The sequence below is a fragment of the Xiphophorus hellerii genome, chromosome 8 (genome assembly GCF_003331165.1).
Source record: "Xiphophorus hellerii strain 12219 chromosome 8, Xiphophorus_hellerii-4.1, whole genome shotgun sequence".
In the NCBI taxonomy this organism is placed as follows: Eukaryota; Metazoa; Chordata; class Actinopteri; order Cyprinodontiformes; family Poeciliidae; genus Xiphophorus; species Xiphophorus hellerii.
The window spans coordinates 612,678-640,525 of record NC_045679.1 but is presented as its reverse complement, the minus strand read 5'-3'; the positions used below and the strand labels follow the sequence as shown (position 1 = coordinate 640,525).

Genomic DNA, 27,848 nt, shown 5'->3' with positions numbered 1-27,848 from the left:
ATATTTTATTAATGTTTTACGTGTAGATTTTTTTAAATTGTGTTAATTTTTAATTTAGTTTTTTTTTTTTCTTGGAAGCATCTTCAGTTATTTTTAGCATCATTTATTTCAGATTTAGTTCGGAGAGTTTTGCTTCGAGAAGCGGAAATGACGCAGCGTCTTCAGCGGCCTGGTTCTGTTTAAACGTCTTTAGACAGAGAAGTTGAAGAAACGTTTCTGTTTCCTCTCGTTTGGAGTTTAAACTGATTTATCTTCCATAATCTGAGCTCAATTATCTCCGGCTTCCTGTTTTATTTCATAATTTTACCGAACCGGGTCTTTATTTCGATCACGTGATCTGGTAAGGCGGTCACCATGGTGACACTGGCTTCGCTGAAAATGGCCGCCGCAGCGTCAGGCAGAGTTTAGGCTGTTCCGGCTCGGTTCTGGTTGAATCCGGCGAAACTTTGAGACCAGAACCGTGAAAATGTTCGCGGATGAAGATCTGGACTCTGTGAGCGTGGAGTCAGTGTGGAGGAAATCCCAGCAGGGGGCGCAAGAGTCGGTAAGAGTTCAGAGGTCAGCCACAGCAGATGCTCATCTGGTTCTGTTCTGCGTGACCCGGTTCTGGTTCTGTTTGTTCCAGAGAGCCTGTCAGACCCCCGCTGTGACCACAGAGCATGCTGGAGTCCAGACCGGGTCCAAAACCTCCAGGTTCACCCAGACGGAACCACAGGAGCAGATGGACCCGAAGCGAGTCTTCAGTGGTTCTGGTTCTGATCCACCCGGGCTGGTGGATTTTCTGAGGCGGGTCGAGGAGCTGCTCATCCGGGAGCTGGAGAAGAACTCCAGGAGTCACGCTTTTGACGGGTTCCGGGCAAACTGGGAGGAGAGAAGCCAACAGGTGAGCAGAAATAAAACCTTCAGAAATTCTATGGAAGCCCCGAAAGGCAAAAACCCAACAACTATGGAAGCCCCGAAAGGCAAAAACCCAACAACTATGGAAGCCCTGAAAGGCAAAAGAGGACAGGAAGGACTTGATTGAAAAGTTGGTCAGATTTTGTGCATCACTGTTTTGTTTTTTTTTTTTGCCCGCCTTTCAGGGAAAGAAAAGTTCTAAATAAGAATATTCCTAAGATGTTGTTTTGTCTTCAGACTTTATTTTACTTTAATGAAATTTGACTCTTAAAAAAATGATTAGCTTATGATTCTGTGTTTTTATAGTCAGAAAGTTTCATTTGAAAACTTTGCTTTTGGACTTCACAATTTTTTTTTTGCTCGCTTTCTTTGGGGAAAAAAAGTATTCCTTGAAGTGAAAAAAACTATTTTAGTAACTTTTGAATCTTTCTTTTAACTTGCAGAAAACCAAAGAGGGTTTAAGTCTTTAAAAACAATATTTTTTATGTGTTCTTTAGGGCTTCCATATTAACGTTGACATATTTACGGAAGCCCTGATTGGCCAAAAAAAACAAAAAAACTTGAGAAATCAAATTCTCACAAGAAATGAGGAACTGGTGAGATTGGGATTGTTTCACTGGTTCCCTCAGGTCTTGACTGTCCTGTTTGCATCTGGATTGTATGGAGGAACATTAGTGGAAAATGTTGACGGCTGTGATGTTTGCAGGTTTCCCATCTCCACAGGCTTGAACATCCCGGCGCTCAGGAACAAGGCCTCCATGTGACCGCCGTGTCCTGGAGCTGCACAGGGTCGGTCATCGCCTGCGCCTACGGTCGGTACGTTTCCACTCCGGGCCTCAAACCTGGAAAATCATTTAGTTTTAGCACAAAAACTCACTTTTATAGGTTCTGTTGGGATTTTCAGCAGAACGCCGCGTTGGTGTAGCGCATTAGCGTTAGCTTCCAATAAATACCGCCTCCCTTCCAGGCTCCGACCAGGAATCTCATTTTTCTGTAACTCTGACCCGTTTGGACCGGCCCGGTTCCATCATGTCCTCGTTTCCCCGAACAGAACCGACGACGGAGACTGGACCAACCAGAAGTCGTGTGTCTGCCTGTGGAACCTGGACCGACGCGGCCTGAGGCCCAAACAGCCGGACCTGGTTCTGGACGTTCCTGCAGCCGTTACCGCCGTGTGCTGCCACCCGGAGCGGCCCGCGCTGATCGCAGGTCCACAGAACCAGAACCGGACGCCTCAGCACCACCGGGCCCGGACCAGAACTCACCGGTCTGTGTGTCCCTGCAGGAGGCCTGTACAACGGGGAGGTGGTGGTGTGGGACACCAGCCGGACTCAGGACCCGGTTCTGGCCCAGACCGGGATGTCAGCAGACAGCCACAGGGAGCCGGTGTATCAGGTAGAACCCAGCAGAACCAGAACCCAGTGGAACCAGAATACAGCTTTGATGGTTCTGCTGTGTTGATGTGGCGCCGGCCCGGTTCTGCTCGCAGGTGTTCTGGGTTCCGCTGGAGAAGAAAGGAGAGTTTGGAGTTCTGAGTTCCAGTTCTGGAGGCAGGGTTCTGCTGTGGACGGTGGACCCGGACCAAGGCAGGATGGTTCTGGTCGCCGCGTACGCCTTCGTACAGCAGCAGGTTCCCCACAGTAGCAGGATGAAGGTGAAACCAGAACCAAACCAGACTCTGGTTCTGGTACAAAAGTCCTGATCCAGACTTTCCTTCCTGGTTCTGATGACCAGCTAAATTTGGAAGCTAACGCTCTTATTTTAAGCCAGACTGTATTTAGATGTTTGGATCAGTTTCATTTTGTTCCTGTTATTCTTTTTGTTTTAAATAAAGTTATTGCAAGAGGAAAAAGAGGAAATGGATCTGCTATGTGAACAGACTTCAAAATAAGAGCATGTATATAAACGTTTAGTTAAAGAATTTTTTAAGTAAAAAAACTTTAATTTTATCCAACTGAACCGCAGAGTAAATTATCGCTTCATTATCCAGAAACATTCATGTAGGGGAAGCTAAGTGCGCTAAACGTTTCCTAAGTTAGCAAAAAGCGCTACGCTAAAACTTATTTAGCTTAGCTGTTAGGCGCATTAGCAGCGTTGTGCTGAGCGCTGATGACTTCTGACCCGGTTTGGTTCTGCCTGCAGGTCCGCGGCGGCAGCACCGTGGGTGTCACGGCGACGGCTCTGTCTCCGTGGGACCCGGACACGTTCCTGGTCGGGTCCGAAGGCGGCCTGCTGCTCCGGTGCTCCTTCTCCTCCCAGACGCCGGCCGCCGTGACCTCTGAAGGTCGCAGCGTGACCCCCAGGGCTCCGGCCGTGTTCTCCTTCAGGCCGTCCGGCGGCCCGGTCCACTCCATCCACTGCTCGCCGTTCCACCGGTACCGACCCGACCCGGACCGATCGGGCTCTGCGTTCCGGTGACTCTCTCTGACCCGACTCGTCTCTGCAGGAACCTGTTTGCCAGCGCAGGAACCGACGGCCTGGTCCAGGTCCGCTCGCTGCTGCAGGCCGACCCGCTGCTGTCCGTCCGGGTTTCGGACTCCTACGTCTTCCAGGTCCAGTGGTCCCCCAGCCGGCCGCTGGTGTTCGCCGCCGCCACCGGGCCAGGTGAGCCCGACCGGAACCGGCAGCTTGGAGACGAACCCGACCGGCTGCTGACTGAACTCTGCTCTCCAGGTGAGGTCCAGATCTTCGACCTGGCCCGGAAGTCCCTGCGACCCGCCGGAACCATCCAGGACGGCGCTCCGGGTCGGACCGCCACCTGCCTGGCCTTCAACAGCCAGAACCACCGGCTGCTGGCGGCGGGTCGGTCCGACGGGTCGGTCGGCATCTGGCGGCTCAGCTCGGAGCTGACGGAGCAGAGACCCTCAGAGAGCCTGCAGCTGGAGCAGATAGCCAATCAGGTGGCAGAGTGACGGCCTCGCAGCCAATCAGGTTTCTGTACTGGACTAACTGGGAAATAAAGAGTCGGTTTCCAGTGGTAACCAGTAGCGTTTATTGAAGCACACAGTTTAAAAGTTTCACTACAAGCAGTTAAATAGGACAGACGCGGTGAGCGGCTCTAGAGTCAGACATGCATCGGCCAGGTGTGTTAGGGTGAGCGGGGAACGCCTCTGATTGGCCGCCGGGGAAGGGGGCGGGATCAGTTGACGAACAGCGAGCGCGTGAACTCCACGAAGTCGAACGCCGACGGCAACTCGCGGCCCTTGCTGTCCAGGTACGGCTTCATGTGCGACAGGCAGTAGTCGGCCTGCTCCTTGGTCAGGTTCTGGAAGGAAGAACAGAACCGTGAGCCGGGCCCGGAAGCGGAACCGGGCCGGAGCGGAGCCGCACCCACCTGGTACAGCTCCTCCTTGGTGACGTAGGGTTTGTTCTCGGCGCTCAGCGCCCGGAAGGCGCTCTCGATCTCCTCGCTCGACTTGACGTTCTCCGTCTCCCGGCTGATCATGAAGGCCATGTACTCCTGCAGCGACACGTTCCCGTCCCTGAAACAGAACCGGACCGGTCAGGAAGCAGAACCGCAGCCGTCCAAGCCGCTCCGGAACCAGAACCCGAGCCCACCTGTTGGGGTCCACCGTGTCCAGGATGGCCTCAAACTCCGGGTCGGGTTCTCCTTCCTCCACCATGGGAAGGTCGTAGCCCAGCGAGCGCAGACACGACTTGAACTCCTGGTGGTTCAGGCGGCCCGACTTCTCCTTGTCGAAGTGCCTGGAGCAAAACCAGGAAAGGTCAGAACCGACCCGGGAACACACAGCCCGGTTCTGATTCTGCTAGCTTACTTGAACATCATGCTGAACTCCTTCAGCGCCTCCTCCGTCACGCCGGTCGTGTTTCTGCAACAACAGCAACAGATTAGCCATTCTTCTGGTCATTAATGTGGACATTAGCCCCGCCCCCAAACGGAGTGGGCGGGGCCAGACGGCTCTGAGGGGCGGGGCCAGACTGGGCCAGCTGGAAACTGTTAGACCCTCACTAATAAAACCAACGGCCATAAATCTAGTGACTTTTATCAAGACAAATCATAACTTCTCCAGAGAGATTAGCCACTAATCCGTTTGTTTCCTTTTTAAAGTGACTAGCGTCAAATCCAGCAACTTTTTCAGGAAGGTGACAAATTGCAACTTTCAAAAAGCGACTAGAGACAAATATAGCGACTAACAACTTTGAGTCACTGGTCTTTTTTGTAAGTGTCTAGCGACAACCAACAGGGAATTCAACTGCAGTGGCCCATAGAGGGCAGCACTGAGACGGTTTAGGTCAAATTTACATAAAATGTCAAAATCTGCACAGAAACATGAAGAAAGAACCTTTAAGGACAGGGAGTTAGCTGGTGCTAGCAGCCTTTAGCTGACGATGGCAGCCATTAGCAGCCTTTAGCTGGTGTTAGCAGCCGTTAGCTGGCGCTAGCAGCCGTTATCTGCGGTTCTGCCGTACCGGGCCTGGATCTGCTGCTCCAGGTTGTGCTGCATCCTCATGCCCAGCTGGTCCAGTTGGTCCCACTGCTGGGCCAGCCCCACGGTGCTGTGCTCCGTGTATTTGTTGTCCAGGATCAGAGCTTCCTCCATGGCCGCCCCCAGATCCTCGATCTTCTTCAGCTGGCTGCGCATCGCCCGGATCTCCTGGTGCTTCCGCTGCCGACGCATCAGGTCAAAGGTCACGCTACCGGGTCAAAACCGCCGGCCGGTCGGTATGAATGCGTGTGAGCTGCTCACCTTGGTGGCCTCCAGCTGAGACTCCAGGGTTCCGGACTCTTCCACCATGCAGGACCTGAGGACCCGTGAGAGATCGGATCAGAACCAGAACATTTCCATTCCAGCACACATCCACTCCAAACACCAGAACCATGCAGCAGCTGTTAGTGGGGCGGAACCAGAACTCCGGAGCGGAACCTCAGCTCCAGGACGGTCTGGATCAGAACCTCTGGAGAAGTTCTGGTCCAGACCGGGTCGATGAGCTGAGGTCCGGGTCGGGTTCTGACAGGGGGTGGGCTTAGTTAGCAGGGAGGTGTTGAGCGGTTCGAGACCCAACATGGTGGTTTTAGAACTGAGCGGATCAGAAGCAGAACCAGAACCAGAACCAGAACCAGCTCAACCTTCCAGAAAGATCATCGGCTACTTGGTACTGATAGACACAGAAAACCCGACGGTACGCTAAGCTATCAGAGAGGAAGAGGACACGTCAAGCTGAGGAAGACCACCACCATCATCATCATCACACATTCATAGAGGAGGAGATATTGACCCGTCCAGAAGATACGTCCTGATTGGATGAGCCGCCGCGGCAGAGAGAGAGAGAGAGAGAGAGAGAGAGAGAGGCGGTTAGCAACACGGCAACAGAACCGGATCAGAACCACAGCAGGTGGATCGGATCAGGAAAACCTGGAAAAACATCAAAATAAATCAATAAAGGAATTAAATCACATTAGAACCAGAGTTTTTCCTTCCACCTAACTTTCCAGCGATAAGCATGATAAGCTTCTCTATCAGATAAATCCTGTTTGTTGATTGGATGTAAAACTGAAATGTTTTTAAATAAACTAGCAGATTTATTATTTATAAGTTTCTCTAATAAAATAAAAACTTTTCAACCAGATTTTGAAGATTCTTCATTTTTAAACCAGCAGCCTGGTTACCATGGTGACTGCATGCTGTCCAGCCAGGCGGTGGCAGCATCATGGCCGACATGTTTCAGAACTGGAAGGGAAAACGATCCTGAACTGAAAAGTGCGGCGTGTCTGTGTTTCCAAAAGGTGTGAATATTTTTCCTCTGCAGCGTTTCAGACTCATGTTTGCTGTAGCCTGTGATGCTAACAGCAGCTAGCATGACCCTTCGTCATGCTAGCTGCTGTTAGCATGGCCGACTAACGAAGGCCTTGAGGCGCCACCTGCTGGTTACAGGAAATACAGCAGCGCTGAGCAGAATTTAACCAATCAAAACATGTCACCAGAACCGGATCCAAGCCGGTCCAGAGTTTTAGTTTGGACCGGAACCGGCCCTACCTGGTCTCCTGCAGCCACTGGTGGAAGGCGTTGGCGTGTTGAGCGAACTCCTGCCGCAGCTTGTCGTTCTCCTCCTGCCTCCTCTGCTCCTTCTGCAGCTCCAGCTCTCTCTCCTGCAGACAGAACCAGAACCGTAACGCCGGGCCGACCCAGTTCCGCCGGAGCCAGAGGTTCTATCCGGACCTTGATGATCTTCTGCAGGTTCCTCCAGGTCTCCTCCAGGGCCTCCATGGTGAACCAGGTGTAGGGGTTGGACGCCACCTGGTAGCTCTTGATCTGCTGGTCCAGCTCGGCCAGCTGGTTGAAGTCGGTTTGGGCCGAGCTCAGCGAGGAGCGGAACGCCTCGTGGGCCTCGCGCAGCGCCCGGATCTCCTCCAGGGAGTTGCAGCGGACCGGGTCGGTCAGGTCCTCCTCGGCGTTCTCGAACCAGCTGTTGAAGGCCGAGGCCTTCTTGGCGAAGGTCAGGAAGAGGTCCTCCACCTTGCGGAAATGGTCCTGCGCCTCCAGCAGCTTCTTCTTCCGCGCCGCCGAGTTGGACAGCAGCTGGTTCCAGCGCTTGATGAGGGCGGCGTGCCGCGCCTCGATGGCCTTGGACTGGACGTGCTGCGCGGCCAGCAGCTGGTCCTTCAGCGCCGTGATGTTGGTGATTCCTTCCTGCTGGAAGGCCTGCAGGCCGGCGTCAAACGTCTCCTGCAGAGGGCGGAGCCAGAGGTCAGGGGTCACACAGAAGGAGAAGCGGAGGCTCTGAGGAGAACCCACCTGCTTGGTGAGCAGTGTCTGGACCGAGGACAGGTCTCTGCCGTAGTCGTCGGTCTTCAGGCTGTTCTCCTTCTCACCTGAACAGACGGACAACGTTCAGAACCCGGTTCTGTAAACTGCAGTGTACCAGCTAGACTCCAGAACCAAGGTTCTGGTTCTGGCCACGCCCAATCCCACCCAGCACCAGAGGAGGTTCTGGTTCTGGAGGTCCGTACCGATCCAGGACTCCACCACGTCGGCCTTCCAGTTGAACTGCAGGAACGCCGAGTTCTCGTCCAGCTTGGCCTTCCTCTGGGCCGCCGCCCGCTCCAGCTCCGACACCTTCCCTCTCAGGGCGGCCATCTTGGCGCTGATGTTGTCCACGTGGTGGTTGTTCTGAAGGGAGCAGAGCAGAGTTCGGTCTTCGTGCTGCGGGGAAAGCGGTTCTGACCGGTTTGTTCTGGACTCAGGAGCGGACCTTCTTGATGAGCTCCTCTCCGTTGGCGCAGACGTCGCCGACCCGATCCCGGTGGACCGTGAAGTCCGTCTCAAACGCTTCGTGTTTCTTCAGCAGGCCCTGAGGAGGAAAACGGCAGCAGTTCAACGCCTGTGGGATCTGAGGAAGTGACCCGGACAGGAACAGGAAGTCACCTGCACCGCCGCCAGCGTGTCTCCGTAGTCTTCGCTTCCAACCAGGTTCAACTTCTCATTGATCCAAGCTTCCTCCTCCTCCACGTTCGCCACAAACTGCTGGTATTCCAGCGACTCCTCCAGCCTCTTCCCTCTGAAACCAGAAGCAAACGTCTTCAGAGGCGTTCCAGGAGCTCAGGCTCTCCGGGTTCGTGACCTCTGACCTGGCTCCAGATAAATCCTTCAGCTCCTTCCAGTGGTCCACGAACTGGGCCAGCCTCTGCTGGATCTCCTCCTGACCGATGGTGTTGTCATCAGACAGCTTCTTCCCGGTGTCCAGCACAGACTGAGGAACAACAACATCCCAAAGTCAGGAGAAGCATCTGCTGTTCCTGACTGACCCCAGAGGTCAGAGGTCAGGAGGTCGTACCTGGATAGCCGGCTCATGCGCCGCCAGCTCGGCTTCCAGCCTCTTATGCTTCTTCCTCAGGTTCTGAACTCCCGTCAAATCACGTCCGTAATCCTCCGATCCGACCAACAGCTTCTTCTCCCTGAGGGATTCGGAGCAGAGGTCAGTGAAGGTCAGTGAAGGTCAGTGAAGGTCAGTGGAGGTCAGTGAAGGTCAGTGAAGGTCACCGGATCCCCTGAGGAGCAGAGGCTCCAGGTCTTACTTGATCCAGGACTCCTCGTCATCCAGGTCCCGGAAGAACTGGTGCAGGCGGTGCGACTCGTTGAGCTTGGCGCGGCGGCCGGCGGCCATGCTCTTGATCTTGGCGAAGCGGCCGTTGACGGCGTCGCGCTTGTCCTTCACCTGCGAGGTGTCGAAGGCGTTGCTGGCCATCAGGCTGTCGGCCTGGCCGTTCAGGTCCTTCAGACGGTCCTGCGGGAGCCACAAGGGTCACGCCAAACATTTTCTACATCCTGTCCTTTGTTCATCCGATTCCCGTCTGATAAAACGGACCTCTGCCCAACAGAACCAACACCGTACCTCGTGAGCAGAGATGTCGGCCTCCAGCAGCTGGTGTTTCTTCAGCAGGTTGTTGACTGAAGCCAGGTCTTTGCCGTAATCCTCGGAGGCCAGAAGAGCTTCGACCTGCGGAGACGTCATCAGGATGTTTAGCGTAGCGCTGAGCGTGTTGCCCAGAGTTCCTGCTCAGACCAGAGAGCCTCACCTCAGACAACCAGAAATCAAAGTCCTTGATGCCGGTGTTGAAGTTCTGCTGCTTGTTGGCCTCCTTCAGCTTCTGACTCTTCTCTGCTGATTTGTTGACGAGGAACTGCCACTGCTCGTCCAGAGCGTTGAGCCGCGCCTGCAGACAGAACCCACAGACCGGACTTCCTGAACCATCCCACAGAGTGACTGGGATCCAGTGTTTTGGGTCGGATGTCGGGTCCGGTCACCTTGACGGCGTCCTCGCTGCCGGCGCAGGCTCCTCTCTGGATCAGGGCGTTCCCCGTGTCGATGACTCCTTTGATGCGGTCGGCGTTGGCGTGCAGCTCCGCCTCAAACGCCTGGTGCTTCTGATGTTTGCTCTGGCGGCACAGACACAGAGTCAGAACGATCCGCTCGGCCCGGTCCGTTCACGGCGGACGCTCTGGGACTTTAACGGGACGTGGTTACGGACACGGAGGACATTTATGGACACGGAGGACAAAACGACATCGGCACAGAACTGAGGATGGAGCCAAAACACACAGAGTCACTTCAAGCTGCTTCTGGGTCAGAACCGACTGGATTCACGGGAGAGCCGCACCACATGAGGCAAACATTTATCGCCATGACAACACGACAACCCGGACGGCGACGACGCAACATGTGGTGCGGCTCTGGTTCCGATCCGTCCGTCCGTCTCACTTTAGTTTGGACCGGACACGAGTCCAGAGGTCTGAGTCTGGTTCTCTGGACCGGGCTGACGCAGAACTTTCAGGACGGTTCTGAGAACGTCTGAAGCAGCCTTAAAGCTCCTCCATGGATCTAGACTGGAAGCAGAACCAACGACCTGAACTCAAGGACAAACGCTCGGATCTACACAAGAAGCCAAACGGGACAAACGGACCACCGTCTGCTGGTTAGTGAGCGACACGACTAAACTTACCAGCAGCTTGGACAGCTAGAGAGGATAGAAGAGAGAGGCGTTCAGACGGGATTACAGGGAGGATGACGCTCAGAGCAGAACCGGAACCGGAACCAACCTGGATGTTGGTGGGGTCCTTGTAGGACTCGTCGGTGGCGGTCTGCAGCTTCTCGCTGATCCAGGCCTCGATCTCGTCCACGTCCCGGCTGAACTGCTGCAGCGTCTGGGACTCGCCCAGCTTGGAGCGCTTCTCGATCATCTGGGCCTTCAGCCGGCGCCACCTGGAAAACAGGAACCCATCCTGATCCAGAACCGTCCTGGGGCCGTTTCCGATCCGCTCAGAACGGCGTCTCTCAGCAGCAGGAGTCCAGAGGCTCTGGAGCTCAACGGAGCTTTATTTTGAAAGACTGGCAGAATGACCAGCTTCCTGTATTCTGACCTAAAGTCGCTGTGGCTCCATCAGTTACCTGGTACCGGTTCTTCCTGTAACCTGGACACGAGACTTTTATTTTGGAAAGCAGCTCACCTGTCCAGAACCTCGTTGCGGCGGTTGTAGATCTCCGGCTTGGCGTAATGATCGGCTCCGATCAGCTGGTCAGCAAAGGACTGCAGAGCGGCGATCTTCTCCTCCTGCAGCGAGTTCAGAACCGGCTCAGAACCGGTTCTGAAGCGGTTCTGAGCCGGTTCTCCAGCGGGTCACTGACCTGGACGTTGATGGCCTTGTCGAAGTCCTCGTGCTTCTTGATGAGCGCCTCCACGCTGTCCAGCGAGTCGCCCTTGTCGTCGCTGGCCAGGAAGGCTTCCCGCGCCGCCATCCAGTTCTCGGCCTGCTCACAGTCCCGGTTGAAGAGCTGAGGGCGAGGAGAGGGAGGAGTCAGCGGGGTGCTGGCCCGGGCCCGGCGGTACCGAGCGGAGCCCGGCTCACCTGCAGCTCCAGGCACTGGTCCAGCATCATGCGGCGCTGCACCCAGGCCTTCTCCAGGTCGGCGCGCTCCTGGTCCAGAGCCTTCAGCTTCTGCTGGATGTCGGGGCTGGCGTAGTGGCCGCGCGCCAGCAGCTGCTGGCCGAACTGCTCGAAGGCCTGGAAGGTCCCGGCCCGCGCGTCGATCTCCGTCCGGTGCTCCTGCAAGGCCCACAGTCCGTCACCAGAACCGCACCGGCAGCTTACCGCAGGAGGGAGGCGCTCCGCCCACCTGGTGGCGCTCCAGCAGCGCCTCGGCGCCCGTCACGTCTTTAGCCAGCTCCTCGGACGACACCAGGCCTCGGATCCCGTTGATCCACGACATCAGATCCCTGCAGGGGGAGAAAGCTCATCCTAACCGGGTCGGTCCAGATTCTGACCGTTTTCACAATGGAAACACTAAACCAGGCATTGGTTCCCACTATCCAGCTACACTAGAAATAGTTACAGTTGTTTTAATATTCATGGTAAAGTCCTTCAGCCACTAGATCACTTGTAGAATGAGTGAAACCGTCAGCAGAATCGATGTGATTAACCGTCACAATAATCGATAGATTAACGGATCAGCGGTCCGTGTCCTCGCCGTCGCCCACCTGAAGTCGGACAGGAAGCGCTGCAGGTCGTGGGAGTTGCCCAGCTTCTCCTTGCGCTGGTCGGCGCGGCCCACCAGGCTGCTCCACGCCGTGTTCAGCTCCGTGCATTTCTCCTGGATGTCGTCCACGGCCTCCGGGTGCGACTGGATCAGACGCTCCGCCGTCTCGCCCAGAGACTTCACCTGTCGGACAGGAGCAGCCTGCGTGAAGGCCGGAGGGGCAGCAGGTCACCCGGGGGGTCGCCGGGGTCACGGCGGGTCCTGACCTTATCGCCCAGCGCCGCCAGGTCTCTCTCGAAGCCTTCGTGTTTGCGCTGCAGCGCCTGGACGCTGGCCAGGTCGTGGCCGTAGTTGTCCGTGTTCAGCGCCTGGTTCTTCTCCTCGATCCACTCCTTGGTTTCGTCGGCGTCCCTGAGAGGAAGTGACACGCCTCAGTGTTGCCGCCGGTCTCTGATTGGCCGGCGGGGCGTCAGGAGGCGGGGTTACCTGTGGAAGCGCTGCACCTCGTGGGCGCTGCCCAGCATGTTGCTGCGGTCCTCGGCCAGCTGCTGCAGCGAGCGCCAGCGGTTGTTCAGCTCCTGCAGGAAACAGCCACTGGTCAGACTGGGATGGTCCCACTGCGTCACTCAGACTGGAAGTATTCACACCCACCACCTCCAGACACACTAACGGGTTCAATGTGACAGAACACAGAGCGGGTCGGGAGGTTCTGGTTCTACACGCAGGGCGGATCATAACTGGATAATTAAATTATTCAGATAAATGATTTATTGTTCTTCTATTTTCAGGAATTATATCAACAGGAAATGATGAAAGTCTCTCAATAAATCAACACATTTAAATTTTGTAACGTTTCTAAACGTTGGAACTGGAAGAAACTTTGAATATATAAAATAAAAAACAAGAAATAAAATGGAAATATAAATGATTTATAACTAAAGCTGCATGATGTTAGAGAATCTGGTGATGATATTGTAAACGTTGGGATATCAGCCAGAACTTCCTGCTCTGTGACCTTTAACACTTTATAATGTGACGTTTGTCAGACTAAACTTAGCATTAGCATAACAATGCTAACGCTTTTTTATTTACTCTTAACATCCATCATCCAGCAGTAATTTATGATCTGAATATTCAGCACAGTGATGATGCAATCATGTTTATATATTGATCAGCAAAACCAAATAAAACGGATCATGATTAACAAAATGGCCTTTAAATATTATCATTATTATTATTGAGCTCATTTTAATCTATCATACGATTCATTTCTCACTGCAACAGATGAACCTGCAGATCAACCAGGACAGGAATTATTGAGTGTTAATCAGAGAAGAACCGGAATGTCAGAGTGGCCTAGTCAAAGGCCAGACCTAAACCTAACAGAGAATCTAGGTAAGACTTGAAAACTGAACTTCTCAGTTTCAGTCTGCAGATTTTCTTCATCTTTATTCTGTCACATAAAATCCACGTTAATTCATTCATAATGAGAACATGAACAGGCTGAAGGTGGGAACATTTCTCAGGTCTCTAACCAATCACAGCACAGCAGGAAGACTCTGCTGACAGCCAGGAGCAAACAGGAAACAGGAAGACGGAGTCCAACAGGACGGGTTGCAGGGTGAGAACAGAACCAACAGGAAGGACCAAATAAGGACAGAGGCGGCCGGGGGCGGAGCTACGGGTTAGTTTCTGGTGACGATGCAGGACGGGTTTGGATCAGTCGGGTCTTACCTTGATGGTATTAAAGTTAGCCGTCGTTTGGACACCCAGTCGTATGGTCTGAGGTCAAAGGTCAACCAAACAAGAAAAACAAACACCACAGCAGTCAGGAGCGATTGGCCGATTGAACCGTTTCATTTCAGATTAATACGGTGAGGGCAGTAACCATGGCAACGGCTCTGGGATCAGTCAGAGCGATCGGACTGATGGCAGAACCAGAACCAAGCAGCTGGTGGGCGGAGCTTACCTTCCAGGGCGAAGCCGTCTTGGAGTCAGACTCGTCCTGTCGAACACAGAAAAACTGATTAACTCATCGGGTTTCCTCAGGCGGAACCAGCAAGATGTGAAGGACAGGGAAGAACCGGACCTTTCCCGGAGCGGATCCCAGCTGCTCCTGTTGCTGCAGACACAAAGACACAAACCCGGTCAGACGGAACCAGCAGCCGGGTCGTCACCCGGACAGCACAGGTGCAGCTCACCTGGGCCTGGACCATGGGAGCCTCCTCCGCCATCAGGCCTTCAGACTCCAGCTCCGACGCCACCTTGTTGATGTCCCTCAGCCGGGACTCGTTGGCCTTCAGGTCCTGGACAGGCGGGCAGAACACAAACATCAGAACCTGGACGGAACCTGGGCTGGGAGGCTCGGTTCTGGTTCTGCTCTGGCGTTACCTTCTGGAAGTCGTCGAACTTCTTCTGCAGAACCTCGACCTGCTCCAGGTCGGAGCCGACCTCCTCGTTGGTCAGGGCGCTCTCCTTCTCGTGGATCCACTGCTGGAGCTCGTTGGCTTCGCGGAACAACATGAACTTCTTGCAGCTCTTCTCCAGCATGTCCTTCCTCTTCTCCCCCAGCTCCAGCAGCGTGCCGTACCTGGGACAGAGGGGAAGCGTCAGCGGAGAGACCCGGAGGGACGCCACCGGACAGACATGCTGCCACGACCAGGGGAGACGGACACAAGGACACCTGGCATGGAGCGGCGATCCTGACATCATGCATCTAACACCTGCTGCTTAGTTCAACTCTGTTATCCTCAGTTTGGATCCAGGATCCGTCATGAAACACGTCACAGTCTGAACTGATTTCTCCAGTAAAATCTTTTCCCATTTAACTCGGGAATAGTTTTTACAGCTGTGACACCAAAGATCCTACAAGTTTCTTCTCCAAATTTCATACTTTTAAAATCCTACATAGGTGGAGCGACGGGAACGTTGAGGAGAAGCTGATGTGAGTCATGCAGACACCCAGACCTCTGCAGGAACAACAGCGGCTCCCCTTCCTGCTCCAGCCTTACCTGGAACATCCTTCACATATTTCTGGAAGTGAAACCATAACGGCCAGGTAGGGCTGCTGGAAACTAATATTTTAGTAATAGAGTCATCTATCGATTATTCTTACAATTAATTGAGTAACTGGATTTAAAAAATTGATCAAATAAAATATTGGTTAATCTATCATAACACCAGTGTTACTATCGGATGTCAATATCAATCCAATTGATCAATCCTATTGTACCTTTCTTCTACTAATTAAAATCAGGAAGCACTGAGCAGGTCTTGGCTGTTACTGTCTTAAAAACTGCAATGTCTCATTAAGAGGAAAAGATTATTTCTGCAGCTGTGCAGAGGCAGAGATGTTTTTCTGCCTGTATTTTGTCCTGATTCATGTATGGTAACAACTAGTTTGCATTTCCTTCAGAGTAAATTCAGTGGTCTTATGGTTGAACTCATTGCTCAGGTAAAGTAATGTGAAGCAGACCCCTGAGAAGTAGAAGCTTCTTTAATTTTAAGAAGCTCATATTTGAGCTTCTCTTTGAGCTTCTCTAACAATAACTTCTCTGTAGTTTAGAAAACTAACCTGTAACAATAACAGCTCATTTTCTAAGTTAACCTGAAGAAAAGTTATACAGAGATCTGAAATTATATTCAATTCAATAATAAAGAGGTTCACAAATACGCTTATAAAAAATGTCTATGCTCCAGCTTTTAGTTTATGTATTCATCTCCAGTCAGTTTAATAGATGAATTCTGACCTTGCTCCATAACCTGACAAGCTTCAGATGAACGAAAGTCTGGGGGAAAAAGGAACGAACCAAAGACGACATGGGGAGCAATACGGAATATTTACAGGAAAATGCTAATAAAGAAGCACAGCGAGAAACAGGGTGAAAAACGGTGGTTTCTCTGCCAAACCAGGAGACTTGACAGGACTTGACTTATCCAGCCATTTCTAGCTTTTGTGTCCTTGTTAACATCAGGATTTGACACCTTCGTTCGTCACTCTCAGAAACTCGTCTACAGCCACGAACCGCCACGACGCTCCGCCAGCCGTTTGTTCAGACCGGGATGATATAAGATTTATTGTGCGGTTCGTCCGTAAAGCTACACTTACACTGTAACCATCAGCTACTCAGCCGCCCGCCGTGTTCATCAGCTCACCTGTGTTAATACCTGCAGCTCTTCCCGCCGTTCGCTCTGAACCAGCAGCTCCAGGAGGAGAAAGGCTGCCGTACTCCAGGCATGGCGCCAGTCATTTTAAGGATGCTTACTGGTCCCCTGAAAACCAATAGGCATCCTTAAATGCCTATTGGTTTTTATCATCAATCAATAAAATCCCCACGGGCCGAACATGAAGATTGGACCTCATGCTGCTAACTCTTAGCTTTCGTCAACATCTTAGAGGTGGAAGTCAGAGCTCCGCGCAACGCAAATAATGTCCCGGCCGAAACACGGTGGCTAAATGATAAATCATAAATTAACGAAGCTTCGAGGCAGGTTTGTTAAATTTTCCTCGAGGAATTTTAATAATGGAGGAACTCGAATCACTCGAGGAATTGTTTTGGCCTTACTGCCAGGTGGTGGCGACAACAGATTTGTCTGACCTTTCACCCTCATCCAGAGAGGTGAGACAACTTTAGGTGTAGTTGCCCTGGTAACGCCTTGAGAGCACCTCTACCTCGTTGTTTTTTATTGGTCTCAGCAGAACCGCTCAACATGAATCAAGAATTTAACCCATTTTCCTGGATGGAGCAGCAGGACCTGTTCGTGTTAGTGAGGACGGGACCAAAGGACACAGCAGAACCTCAGTAAACCGGACCAGTTTGGGATGGTACCGAACATCTACATTCAACACAGGACCTGAAATGTTTCCCTGTTTCTGCTTCACATGGTAGGAAAAAGGAAGAAAGGAAGCGATGGGATGATACAGATGTTCTTCTATCCTGCTGCTGGATAGAAAATGAGGATGGAGGATCACAGACATGAGGGAATCTGAGGCTAAACTGCTGCAGATCACAGGGAAACGGGTCGGAACGCCGGTTCCTACTCACAGCTCTTCCACCTGCTTCATGCGCACAGACACGCTGCAGGGCTCCTTGGTGACGAGCCTGCCGCAGCGAGGCGAGGTTAGGGGTTAGACGAAGAAGAGGAGACAGAAACAGAACCAGGAGCCGGGTCATTAGTGGGTGGGACCAGTTAGATCCCACAGGAAGGAGGAACGTGTTAGGAAAGCCCACAAGACAGGAAAAACGTTTCTTACTGGTTCTCGATCTGTTCCTGTCGAGCTGCGATGCTGCCATGCTCGTCCAGCAAGTTCTCCCTGGAAGACGACTGAGTCGGGTCCAACTTCTTCACATAGGCGGCCGGAACAAAGCCCTGCCGGTCGTTCACCTCCACCTTCCACCAGTCCTGGGACGTAAAGCCACATCAGACAGAAGGAACATTCACAATACAGACAGACATCCTGCTGAAGAATTGAAGGGTCCTGCATCAATATACAACGTTCCTTAACATACTACATCATTCCAGACTCCAATTCATAAGTCCTCTTTTTTAAAGCTGATTTTAAAGACGGAACTTAAATATTCATGGGTCGTATTCCTGCTGGGATCAGGAAGGATGGGAGAGGTGGATGAATGCATAAACCAATGGAAGCATGAACCGATGGATGCATAAACCGATGGATGCATAAACCGATGGATGGAATAGGGAGTAAAGGAATGGAAAAACCAATATTTATCTATCCATCATTACATTTTTCCATAGTTTTCCAGACATTCACATTCCAGACTTTCCCAGTTTGTTCTGGACCATGAACCCATCAGAACCAAACCAAGAATCTTCAGTCAGATAATTAGAAAAAGAGATCTGACTGGAGCCTGAGAATCAGATGGCTCTCATCTCTTGTACAGTCTGGCTGTAGAAAGAAAAACTTCCAAACGGCCAGGACCGTATTGGATCTGGATCCCAGCATTTTACCCTTCAGAAACAGAGAACACTGGAATCCTATCAGGAAGCCCAGTCCAGTGAGGTTCTGTACCTTGTTGGTGCTGTTGAGCAGGGTCAGGATGTCACCCTTCTTCATAGTCACTTCGCGCGGGCTTTTCTCCTGATAGTCGTACAGAGCCAGAACCAGCTCCTTCCCAGTCTCGTCATCAGTCGGAGCCACTTGTTGCTGTTCATAATGGAAACCCAACCTGTCATCTAACAGACCCAAACTTCAGATCTGATCTGATCAGAACTCGGAACAATCAGACTCACCCTGCAGGACTGAGCCTGCTCCTTCAGAGCCTGGATGCTGCTGCCGTACGCCGTCAGATCTGACATCAGGGCCTCGTGCTTCTTCAGCAGTGCCTGTGTACCGGACCCCAGAGTGAGAACACAGCGTCTCTTTGTGGCACAAACGAACTGCTGCCACCCTTCCATACCTCAGCTGAATCCTCGTCTTTCCCATAGTCAGGGCTCCCGACGATGGGCTCCTTCTCCCTCATCCAAGACTCGGCCTCGTTGGCGTCGGCAAAGTACTGCTGGGCCTGCAGGGAGTCCTCCAGGTCCTGCCTCCTCTGCCCCGCCTTGCCCTTCAAGGTGTCCCAACGTCCGTGCAACTCCCCCAGCTTGGCCTTCACCTCCTCCCCGGCAAAGTGACCTGAGAACCAGCATCCAAACCATCAGCACCCTGAGAAGAAGCTGGAACGCTTTCAGGAAGTTGAGGATCTAAATCCACAAACCTTCCTCCACCATGGTTTCTCCTTTCTGGGTCACGGCTTTGATCCGAGGCTCGTGACCTGTGATCTCAGCCTGCAGAGCCTGGTGCTTCTTCAGCAGGTTCTGGACTCCAATAAGGTCTTTACCTGAGAGACAAACAGGAAGTTATGGCTCATTATTCCATCTGATCCCAAAAGGTCAGTCTGGGATCTTACAAGCTTAACATTCCTCCAGACTCAGATTATCTCTCTAAAATAAAAACCAAGTTTTAACTGCTCCATAAATCAGGAAACACATTAGTGGCACCCTCCTCTACGGCCAGTGTTCTGGGGGTTGATACCTCTGTTGGTGGATGAGGCGATGGGCTCCTTCTCCCTGATCCAGGTCTCCTCGTCCTCTACGTCCCTGAAGAGCTGCTGCAGGCGCAGCGAGTCAGACAGCTTCTGCTTGCGAGCCGCCATCGGCTCCCGTAGAGCTTCATAGCGAACCACCAGAGCCTCCTGCTTCTTCTGGATGTTGTCTGCGTCAAAGTGGCCGGCTTCCTGGAACTGCCGAGCCTGGATGGTGATTCCGTCGATCCGATCCTGGTGGGGGAACATTCACAGGAGAGGTCACAGATCCGACCTCTACAGACGGAAACGCGCAGTCCTGGTGGGTTCAGGGATGTCAGGGTCACCTGGTGAGCTGCCACGTCGGCCTCCAGCAGGGCATGCTTCTTCTGCAGGTTCTGGACACTCGTCAGGTCTTTCCCATAGTCGTCAGAGGCCAAGTGGCCTTCCACCTCATAGAGCCAGAGCTCAATGTCCTCCACGTTCCTGTTGAACTGCTGCTGCTGGTTGGCCTCCCGCAGCTTGATACCTGAAACAAACACAGAGATGCTGATTCAAACCGTTTCATCCTCACTAAAGGCTTTCTACAATTCTACTCTCTAATCCCCAGATTAGCCGATTTTAGAGCTTCAACAGCAAACGTTCCTAGGAATTAGAGGTAGATATTTCTATAATTCACTGGATGTATGATGGGAGCAATGATTTAATTCTGGAATTCTCATATTTTTCCAGACTCCAGGTGTTTTTCCTACATTCTTATCCAAACCTGATAAACACTCCTTTCAGTTTCCATGGAAACACCCTCACTCCCCTTTAAAGGCGCTCTACCATCAGTGCTGTGATTGGTTCCTGCTACCTTTGAGCTCTGTGGCCTCCAGCAGCTTCTTCCACTGCGCGCTAACATCTTCCATGCGGGCGGTGACCTCAGCGGAGGCATAGTGCTTCCTGTCCAGCAGCTCCTGGCCGGACTTCTGCAGGGCGTCGATGCGGCTCTGATTGGCTGACAGCTCGGCCTCGAAGGCCTGGTGTTTCTGCACCTTCCCCTGCAGGTTGGACGGGTCCTGTGGAAGCAGGGGAGTTGGGCAACAGGAGCATAAACTGATGGAAGCATAAACTGATAGATTGAAGCATAAGCTGACGGACGGATGGATGAAATAAATTATGGAAGAACAAGGCTGAAGAAGCAAACAGAGGAGTGGAGTGAGGAGAAGCTGCAGCAGACCTTGTAGGACTCATCTGTAGCAGTCTTCATTTTCTCGTTGATCCAACTCTTCAGCTCATCGGAGTCCCTGAAGAACTGCTGCAGGTGGAAGGAGTCCTCCAGGGCGGCCCGGCGGGCCTGAGCACGCTCATGCAGGGCGTTCCTGCGGTTGAGGAGCTGGAAGCAGAGAGAAACAATAAACCATGACTCAGCTCCTCCAGCTGGAGCTCAGAACTACGGTGGAAGGAGAAGAAGACTCACAGCGTCTCTGCGTGTTGCCACGTCCTCCTTAGCATAGTGGCTGTTCTGGATCAGCTTGGTGGCGAATTCATCCAGAGCCTGGAGATGCAGCAGAGATATGAGTCAACATGATCCTGCAGAGCATCAGTGACGGCCAGAGGAACCCGGAGATGACTCACCGTGATTTTCTCCTCCTGAGCGCTGAGAGACTTCTCAAAGTCCTCGTGTTTCTTCAGCAGAGCTTCCACGCTGTCCAGGGAGTCTCCCAGGTCTTCGTTCAGAAGGAAAGCCTGCAGAGATGTTCAGTTCACCAGTTAATCCAGTTAATCAAGCCCATCTCTGCAGACTGTGTCTCAGCTTACCTCCTGCTTGCTCATCCAGTTGTCCACCTGCTCCGTGTCCCTGTAGAACAGTTGCAGGTCCATGCACTGTTCGTACTGCTGCCGGCGGACCTCCCACAGCTCCAGGAGGGACTCCTTCTCCTGGGCCAGGATCCCCAGCTGCACACACACAGAACCCAGTTAAAGCACAACCAACAGATCAACTGGACCTTCAGGAGACCCGATCTGACGCTCCCACCTTCTCCTTGACCTCCTCGGAGGCGTAGTGTCCTGCACTGAGCAGGGCCTGACCAGCTTCATCTGTGGCCCTGAAGCTGTCCTCGTGGGCATCGATTTCCCCCTGTAGGAGACAAAACAAGCCGATCCATGTTCACTAAATGCCAGGTTCTGGTCTCTGACCAGCTGCAGCTTTAAAGAGTGTCACCTTGTGCTCCTGGTGCCGGTCCAGCAGAGCCTCGGCTCCGGCCACGTCGTTGGCCAGCTCGTCGGCATTAATCAGAGCCTTCATCTCCGTCACCCAGCTGGTCAGATCCCTGAAGTCAGCGGTGAAACGCTGCAGACTGGAGGACAGAAGGACAAGCTCTGAGTGAGACAATGTCTAACAAACTAACTAGGGGAGGAAGAAGAAAGGAAGGTGCAAAAACAAAAAAAAATTGCAAAAGAAAGACATCTACTGGTGGTCTGCGCCCGCCAGTAGATGGTTGTGTGTCTGGTTGGTTGGTTGGTTGTGTGTTTCGTTGGTTGGTTGGTTGGTTGTGTGTCTGGTTGATTGGTTGTGTGTCTGGTTGGTTGATTGGTTGGTTGTGTGTTTGGTTGGTTGATTGGTTGGTTGTGTGTTTGGTTGGTTGGTTGTGTGTCTGGTTGATTGATTGTGTGTCTGGTTGGTTGGTTGGTTGGTTGGTTGTGTGTCTGGTTGGCGGTGCGTACTGGTAGGAGTCGTTGAGGCGGGCGTGGCGCTCAGCAGCCAGCGTCTGGATCTGCTCCCAGTTGGTGATGAGTTCATCTTTCTTCAGGTGGATCTGGGAAGCGTTCTGAGGATGGGTCTGCTGCAGGCGCTCGGCGTCCCCACCCAGAGTGTTCACCTGGTTGACAGCAGGAAGCGGGTTAGCAAGGCTTGGGAATGCTGAGTGGGAATATGGGGCAGCAGGAGTCCCACCTTGTCCTTCAGAGCCGCCAGGTCTCGCTCCAGACCCTCCTGTTTCCTCAGCAGAGCCTGAACGCTGGCCAAGTCCCGCCCAAAGTCATCGGACGCCATCAGCTGCTCCTTCTCCTTGATCCAGCTGATGGTCTCATCCACATCTCTGCAGACAGAAGCAGCATCCCAGCTCAGAGAACGGTCCAACCTGAGAAGACGTTCATCCTGAGGTTTCCGGCGTTCACCTGTTGAAGCGCTGCACCTCGGCCGAGCCGAACAGCCGGGTCTGCCTCTGCAGAGCCAGGCCCTTCAGGCGCTGCCAGGCCGCGTTCACCTCCTCCTGCTTCCTAACGATCAGCTCGTTCTCCGGGTGCGCCTCCTGGATCAGCTTCCCGGCCAGCTGGTTCACCTCGTTCACGCGCTCCTCATGAGCCGCAAGGTCCGTCTGGAACTCCTCAAACTTCTTCTGCAGGAGCTCCACGTGCTCCAGGTCCTGACCCAGCTCCTCAGAGGTCACGATGGCCTCCTGCACAGCAAGCACAGCTGTGTCAGCTTCAGCTGCAGCTGCATCAGCTGCATCAGCTTCAGCTGCATCAGCTGCATCAGCTTCAGCTGCATCAGCTTCAGCTGCACCAGATGCAGCTGCATCAGCTGCATCAGCTTCAGCTGCACCAGATGCAGCTGCATCAGCTGCATCAGCTTCAGCTGCAGCTGCATCAGCTTCAGGATGTGTTTACAATCATCTGTCTGGCTGCTGCAGATCTTTGTTATCTGAACTAAAAGCATCTTTAAAACATTTTGTCTCTTTATACTGCAGCTGGTTTAAACTCACTCCAAAGCAAAACTTTATGAAAACAAAACATTATTTTAAAAAGTATTTTTCTACAACAGATTTAGAATAATGTTTTTAAAGGACTAGAATAAAGTTGTAATAACGCAAGAATAACATTTAATTTAAATTTAATTTAATTTCTAATGAATTCAATTAAATTTATTAGAAACTGCTCTGCTGACCCAGAGCAGTTCTCCGACCAGAACCGGTTCTGACCTTGTCGCTGATCCAGTCCAGAGCGTCTTCACACTCCCGCAGGTACTGCAGCAGTTTCTGGGCCTGCAGCAGCCGCATGCCCTTCTCCTTGGTCTTCTGCAGCAGCAGGTCCCAGAGGCGGTGCAGTTCCTCCAGGCGGCTCTGGAAACACAAAGCCTCTCTGAGTTCTCTAGATCTACGTCTGACGAGTCGGCCCGCTTCGTGTGTCGGACGGGTCCGTCTAACTGGGTCGTGTTTCTGCAGGTTCTGAGCTCCTCGCCGTTAGAAATGAACCGTTTTGTTTTTGTGTTTGATCATCCGGGCCGGACCGAACCAGAGAGCTCGTCACACTAAAGAGTGGAAAGGGGCTGGTGGGAAACCGGGTCAGAACTCTGGAAGCACACAGAGGAGCCACTCCAGTCCAAACACACACTTGGATATACTCAGCCATGTTGACGCTGGTGACTATGGGCCTCTGCTGGGTCCGGTACGGAGTGTAGGACTGAACCCGACAGGGAAAACAATCAGACCGGGATCATCTGAAGCTGCCCGTTCGCATCCAGAACCGGCTGGCCTGGATCGGGGCGGTTCTGGGAGTCTGTGGGACGTACCCGGATGGTCTCGGAGGCGAAGTGTCCCTCGGTGATCATCAGGTTCCCCGTCTTGTCCAGTTCGATGATGGCCGCCGCGTTGGCCTGGACCTCGGCCTCAAACGCCTGGTGCTTCTGCAGCTTCCCCTGTGAGGACAAACACGTCAGCTGCGGCAGAACCGGGCCCGCGGCACCAGGCCAGACCCGCTTCCTGTCAGAACCGGACCTGCAGGTTGGACGGGTCCTTGTAGTTCTCGTCAGAGGCGATCTGCAGCTTCTCCTGGATCCATTTCTCCAACTCGTCGGCGTCCCGGCGGAAGAACTGGAATCGGTACGAATCCTCCAGCTTCTGGCGCCGGACCATGGACAGATCCTTGAAGCGCCGGTACCGGTCCAGAACCTGCTGCCGGCGCTCCTGGATGTCTTCGGCCGTTTCCAGCACTTTGACTCCGACCGTGTCCATTTTCTGCAACAAACGGAACAGAGAGGATGAGAACCCGGTCTGCTCCAGAACCAGCTGCAGTACAGGTCCGGTTCTGGTCCAATGAAAACACTGGATGCTGCCATGTGAACGCAGCTGATTGGTCGGGAGCTGAACCAATGGGAACAAAGCAACAGAAAACAGTGAAGGAGCTGATTTAGAGTTTAATGTTCTCCTGAATCAGAACCGGACCAGAACCAGAACAAGAACTTGACCTGCTGGTTCATATAGATCTGGATCAGTGGAGTTTAGTTCTGGTCAGCAGCAGAATTCAGACCCGTCCTACAGAACCTCGGCTCTACAGTGAAAGGCCGGACACAAAGCCCCCCCTCGGCCCCCTCCCTTCCCGTTGCTTAGCAACCAGCAGCAGCTGACATGCTATGAATGCCTGGAGGGGTGGGGGCGGAAATCCCCCGGCGTGAGCGGCGCCGAGTTCCCACACAAAGAGAAGTGAGGGGTCAGCGTCTCTGTGGGCTCAGCCTGCCGGGCCGAACCGACCCGGCCGCTCAGAACCAACCGCCGGGCCAGCAGAACTCTGAGGCTCCAGCAGGAAGTGAGGCGCTCTTTCTGTTCCCATTCAGAGGAAACATGAGCTGCTTCCACGTCTGAGGAGGTTTATCAGCGAGCAGCTCGGCTCTGCAGCGCCTGATAACACACACACACACACACACACACACCCCCACACACACACACACACACACAGACACACACACACACCCACACACACACACACACACACACACACAGACACACACACACACACACACAGAGACACACACACAGCCCCCCACAGGCCCCCGCCCTGCTTCAGGAGATAACCCCCATCAGCAGACAGACACGCCTCCCTTTTTGATTCTGCATCAAACTCGTCACTGTTTCCTTCCACTAAACTTTCCGGGCTGCAGCCTGTGGTTTCTGCTAATGGCTGCTGCACATGAGCAGGAAGCTCGTTAATATTTCACTGCAGCAGAACCGGGTCAAACATCCCGATAATGGAGGAGCGTGTGAGGTAATCAGAGGATGTTAAAGTCCAAGCTGACACTCCCTGAGCCTCAGCGGAGCGGATGATCCACTTCAGCGCCGCCCAGGGAGCGCCGGGGGGAAGGGGAGGGGGGCAGGAAGTGACTCAGGAGACAAAGGAAGTTGACCTGGAGGAGGTTCAGTCAGCTCCTCGTCTCATTGTCAGTCTGTGGGAATCATCCAGAAGGTTCGGAAGGTTCTGTTAGGTCCAGACATCAGGAGATACGCAGCAATATCCTCTGTTGCCATGGTTACCCTCAGCAGCTAACAGGAAGGCTAAATGCTAAAGATATATTCTTTAAATGAAAAGATAATACGGATATAAAAACATCCAGGAAGGTTAGCCATGCTAACAGCACTAACCGATGCTAACAGCACTAACCGATGCTAACAGCACTAACCGATGCCAACAGCACTAACCGATGCTAACAGCGCTAACCAATGCTAACTGATGCTAACTAAAGGCTGTTCTGTCTCACGGCAGGATGATGTCACCTCTGCTCCTCACTAGAATAACAATGAGTGCTAACGGCTACGCTAACAGCAGGATGGCTGCTAGCATAGCATTAGCTCTGGAATCTGTCAACGTTAGCAGGTCTGCAGGTTTCCAGAGACGACAGGAGGAAAACTGAACCTTTCCCAGCTGGATCAGAACCCGACCAGAACAGAACCTACATCACATTTCATCCACATGCAAAGGCTTCACTCCATCAGGAAACATTCAAACAGCAAACAGAACCGGGTCAGCAGAACCCAGAAACACAGCATACACACACAGAGCGGTTCTGTCCTCAGCTGCTCTTCCTCCGAGGCTCGGTTCTGATCCGCACCGCTCCGAACCAGAACCTTCTGCTGTGTCAGACGCAGTGCAGTGACTGGGCAGAACCCGGCAGAACCAAGCCCAGCCTCTGCTGCAGAGACGCTCCGCCCACCGCTGGCCTGGAAACACACTCCTTATTCCAGCCTGGAAATCCAGGATTTATCTCATTTTCCAGGTTTTTCCTGCCTGTTCACACACACACGTCACACACAGATCACACACACATCACACACGCATATACACACACACACACGCACACACACACACCCCCACACACACACACACACACACCCAGCAGCTGTTACCTTCAGTTTGGGTTTAGGGAAAGTCGACATGCTGCAGGATGGAAGAACCCCAGTTAGCTCTAAAACTGTCTATAGGACAGTAAAGGTGTGACCAGAACAGATCAGAACGGGTCAGAACCGGGCCCAGACAGTAGAACCAAAGGCCCTCTGGTCCAGATGTTTCCATGGAAACAGTGAGAATAAACCAGTTAATGGTTTCTCCAGGAACGTCTCCAGCGTCCCGGGTCGTTACAGAGCGGACCATCAGAACCAGGTCCGGTTTACCCTGAAGGCCCGGCTGCTGGAGCCCGGTCCCAGTCAGGCTGTTTGGTTTCTATGGCTACATCTGCTCTGAAGCGGTCTAATAAAACTCAAACTGTTTCAGAACCGACCCTGGATCACCAGATCAAACTAAATCAATTTATTTTGATGACACACAGAAACCGAAGTCAACGCTGCGTTCACACAGATCGACCTTTTTCACTGCAGTCTGAACGACCCAGTTCTGATATCTCCACCCCAAAATACTTGGTTTGTTCCACTTCCACACGTGGAACTAAATCAGACACACACCTGAGCGTTTTCACATCACCACATCATAATTCAGCAAAGACAGACGGGAAACAGCAGCTGAAGCTAGCAGCACTGACACTTAGCTTTCTGTCTGCTAGCTTCCTTCGTCTTGTTATGATCCATAGACGGCAGCGGCCATTATCACCAAGTGCTGCTGGGTAACATTTATGTTCTTCTTCTGAACATGCAGGGCTCAGTTAATATTATTACACTGTTATTTTTTTAGTTTAATTAATTTGTTCCGCCATGAGGACACCCTGCCCACCCCGGGCCGGCCCCCCGGTGAACCTGTTCTAGAGCCGCCTCTGCTCTGAATCAGACTGCATCTCTGAGTTTACCCGCAGCAGCGCCCCCTAGCTGTTGGTCCACATTACTGCAGGGACAGTCATCAGCTCCTTAAAGCAGTTTTCTGAATACAGATGCTCTGCGGTTCTGGTAAAACCCACTCTGACCCGGTTCCGACATCAGAGCGGCTGGTTTCAGATCAGATCCGAGCTTATCTCGGTCCTGCAGACTGGTTCCCAGTAAACTGGCTGGTTCCCAGTAAACTGGCTGGTAGGTGAGGAATTCAGCACCAGGCTGATGGTATCAGCTCGGACTGCCATCCGCGTCATTCTGTGCAGAACCGCGGTGCTAACGGGGCGGTGTGATGGACGGAGGCCTGGGCGGCTCCTTTCCGACCGGAAACCATTTATTTTTATTGAACATCTGTCCAATAATCTGGGTTAATCTGCAGAACCTTCACCCGGTACCATCCGAACCCTCATTGAAACCCAAAACACGCCCATGAATCGGAACTGCAGTCTCCATCATATTCTGCGCGCTTTTATTAGCCTTTATACAGCAAATAAAGCGTCTTTGAATCGATTATTAACGTTTTATTTCACTGCCGCTGTTAGCTGGTCCCGCTCCTGCTAGCCTGTCGGTCACGGCCGAAAAACCCCAACAAACAGCTTTAAAACCACTAAATAAAAAGCAGCATTTATGGGTTTTAAAACGAAACATTGGTTTATCAGGCAGGAAACATGGAAACAATTTCCTTACCGTGAGGTTTTTCTAAAGAGCTAATGGAGAAGAAGCTATCCCGAAGAATCGACCCTGACGGTTCGTTTGAAGGGCGGGGCGCTCTGTTGAATGACGTCACTCCTGCAGCTGTACGGAACAAGCCGAAGCTCGACGGAAGGACACGAAGGCGGGTGGGAGATGGAGTGACTTCATT

General features: G+C 52.7%; 2 protein-coding genes across 9 annotated transcripts; one reads left to right on the top strand and one right to left on the bottom strand.

Moving 5' to 3' along the window:
* Positions 1-84: 84 nt before the first annotated feature.
* dync2i2 (dynein 2 intermediate chain 2) lies at positions 85-3,878 on the top strand. The gene is made up of 9 exons (XM_032569096.1): positions 85-544; positions 626-883; positions 1,604-1,713; positions 1,949-2,106; positions 2,183-2,292; positions 2,387-2,551; positions 3,040-3,272; positions 3,344-3,501; positions 3,571-3,878. Exons 1-9 carry the CDS (start codon positions 467-469, stop codon positions 3,807-3,809), a joined length of 1,509 nt encoding a protein of 502 aa, XP_032424987.1. The 5' UTR covers positions 85-466; the 3' UTR covers positions 3,810-3,878.
* sptan1 (spectrin alpha, non-erythrocytic 1) lies at positions 3,866-27,791 on the bottom strand. 8 transcript variants are annotated; one of them, XM_032569074.1, is made up of 55 exons: positions 27,674-27,791; positions 23,678-23,917; positions 23,473-23,598; positions 22,883-23,023; positions 22,080-22,360; positions 21,856-22,000; positions 21,627-21,781; positions 21,124-21,259; positions 20,938-21,039; positions 20,721-20,858; positions 20,538-20,648; positions 20,380-20,457; positions 20,140-20,295; positions 19,774-19,978; positions 19,265-19,446; positions 18,929-19,172; positions 18,612-18,734; positions 18,312-18,529; positions 18,145-18,237; positions 17,924-18,058; positions 17,144-17,292; positions 16,935-16,991; positions 14,281-14,479; positions 14,091-14,195; positions 13,979-14,011; positions 13,859-13,894; positions 13,624-13,671; positions 12,376-12,467; positions 12,156-12,300; positions 11,891-12,072; positions 11,530-11,629; positions 11,262-11,459; positions 11,041-11,187; positions 10,863-10,966; positions 10,455-10,617; positions 10,358-10,372; positions 9,663-9,794; positions 9,434-9,571; positions 9,250-9,354; positions 8,933-9,141; positions 8,692-8,812; positions 8,486-8,607; positions 8,283-8,415; positions 8,110-8,208; positions 7,868-8,027; positions 7,653-7,729; positions 7,077-7,583; positions 6,894-7,006; positions 6,136-6,153; positions 5,607-5,661; positions 5,329-5,525; positions 4,674-4,727; positions 4,456-4,602; positions 4,232-4,379; positions 3,866-4,162 (listed from the first exon to the last, which is right to left on the bottom strand). In XM_032569074.1, the coding sequence occupies exons 2-55, from the start codon at positions 23,912-23,914 to the stop codon at positions 4,037-4,039; spliced, it is 7,440 nt and encodes a 2,479-aa protein (XP_032424965.1). In that variant the 5' UTR covers positions 23,915-23,917; positions 27,674-27,791; the 3' UTR covers positions 3,866-4,036. The 8 variants fall into 8 exon arrangements, with proteins under 8 accessions (XP_032424965.1, XP_032424968.1, XP_032424966.1 ...); XM_032569077.1 differs by lacking the exons at positions 6,136-6,153; positions 27,674-27,791; XM_032569075.1 differs by lacking the exons at positions 10,358-10,372; positions 27,674-27,791.
* Positions 27,792-27,848: the final 57 nt, after the last annotated feature.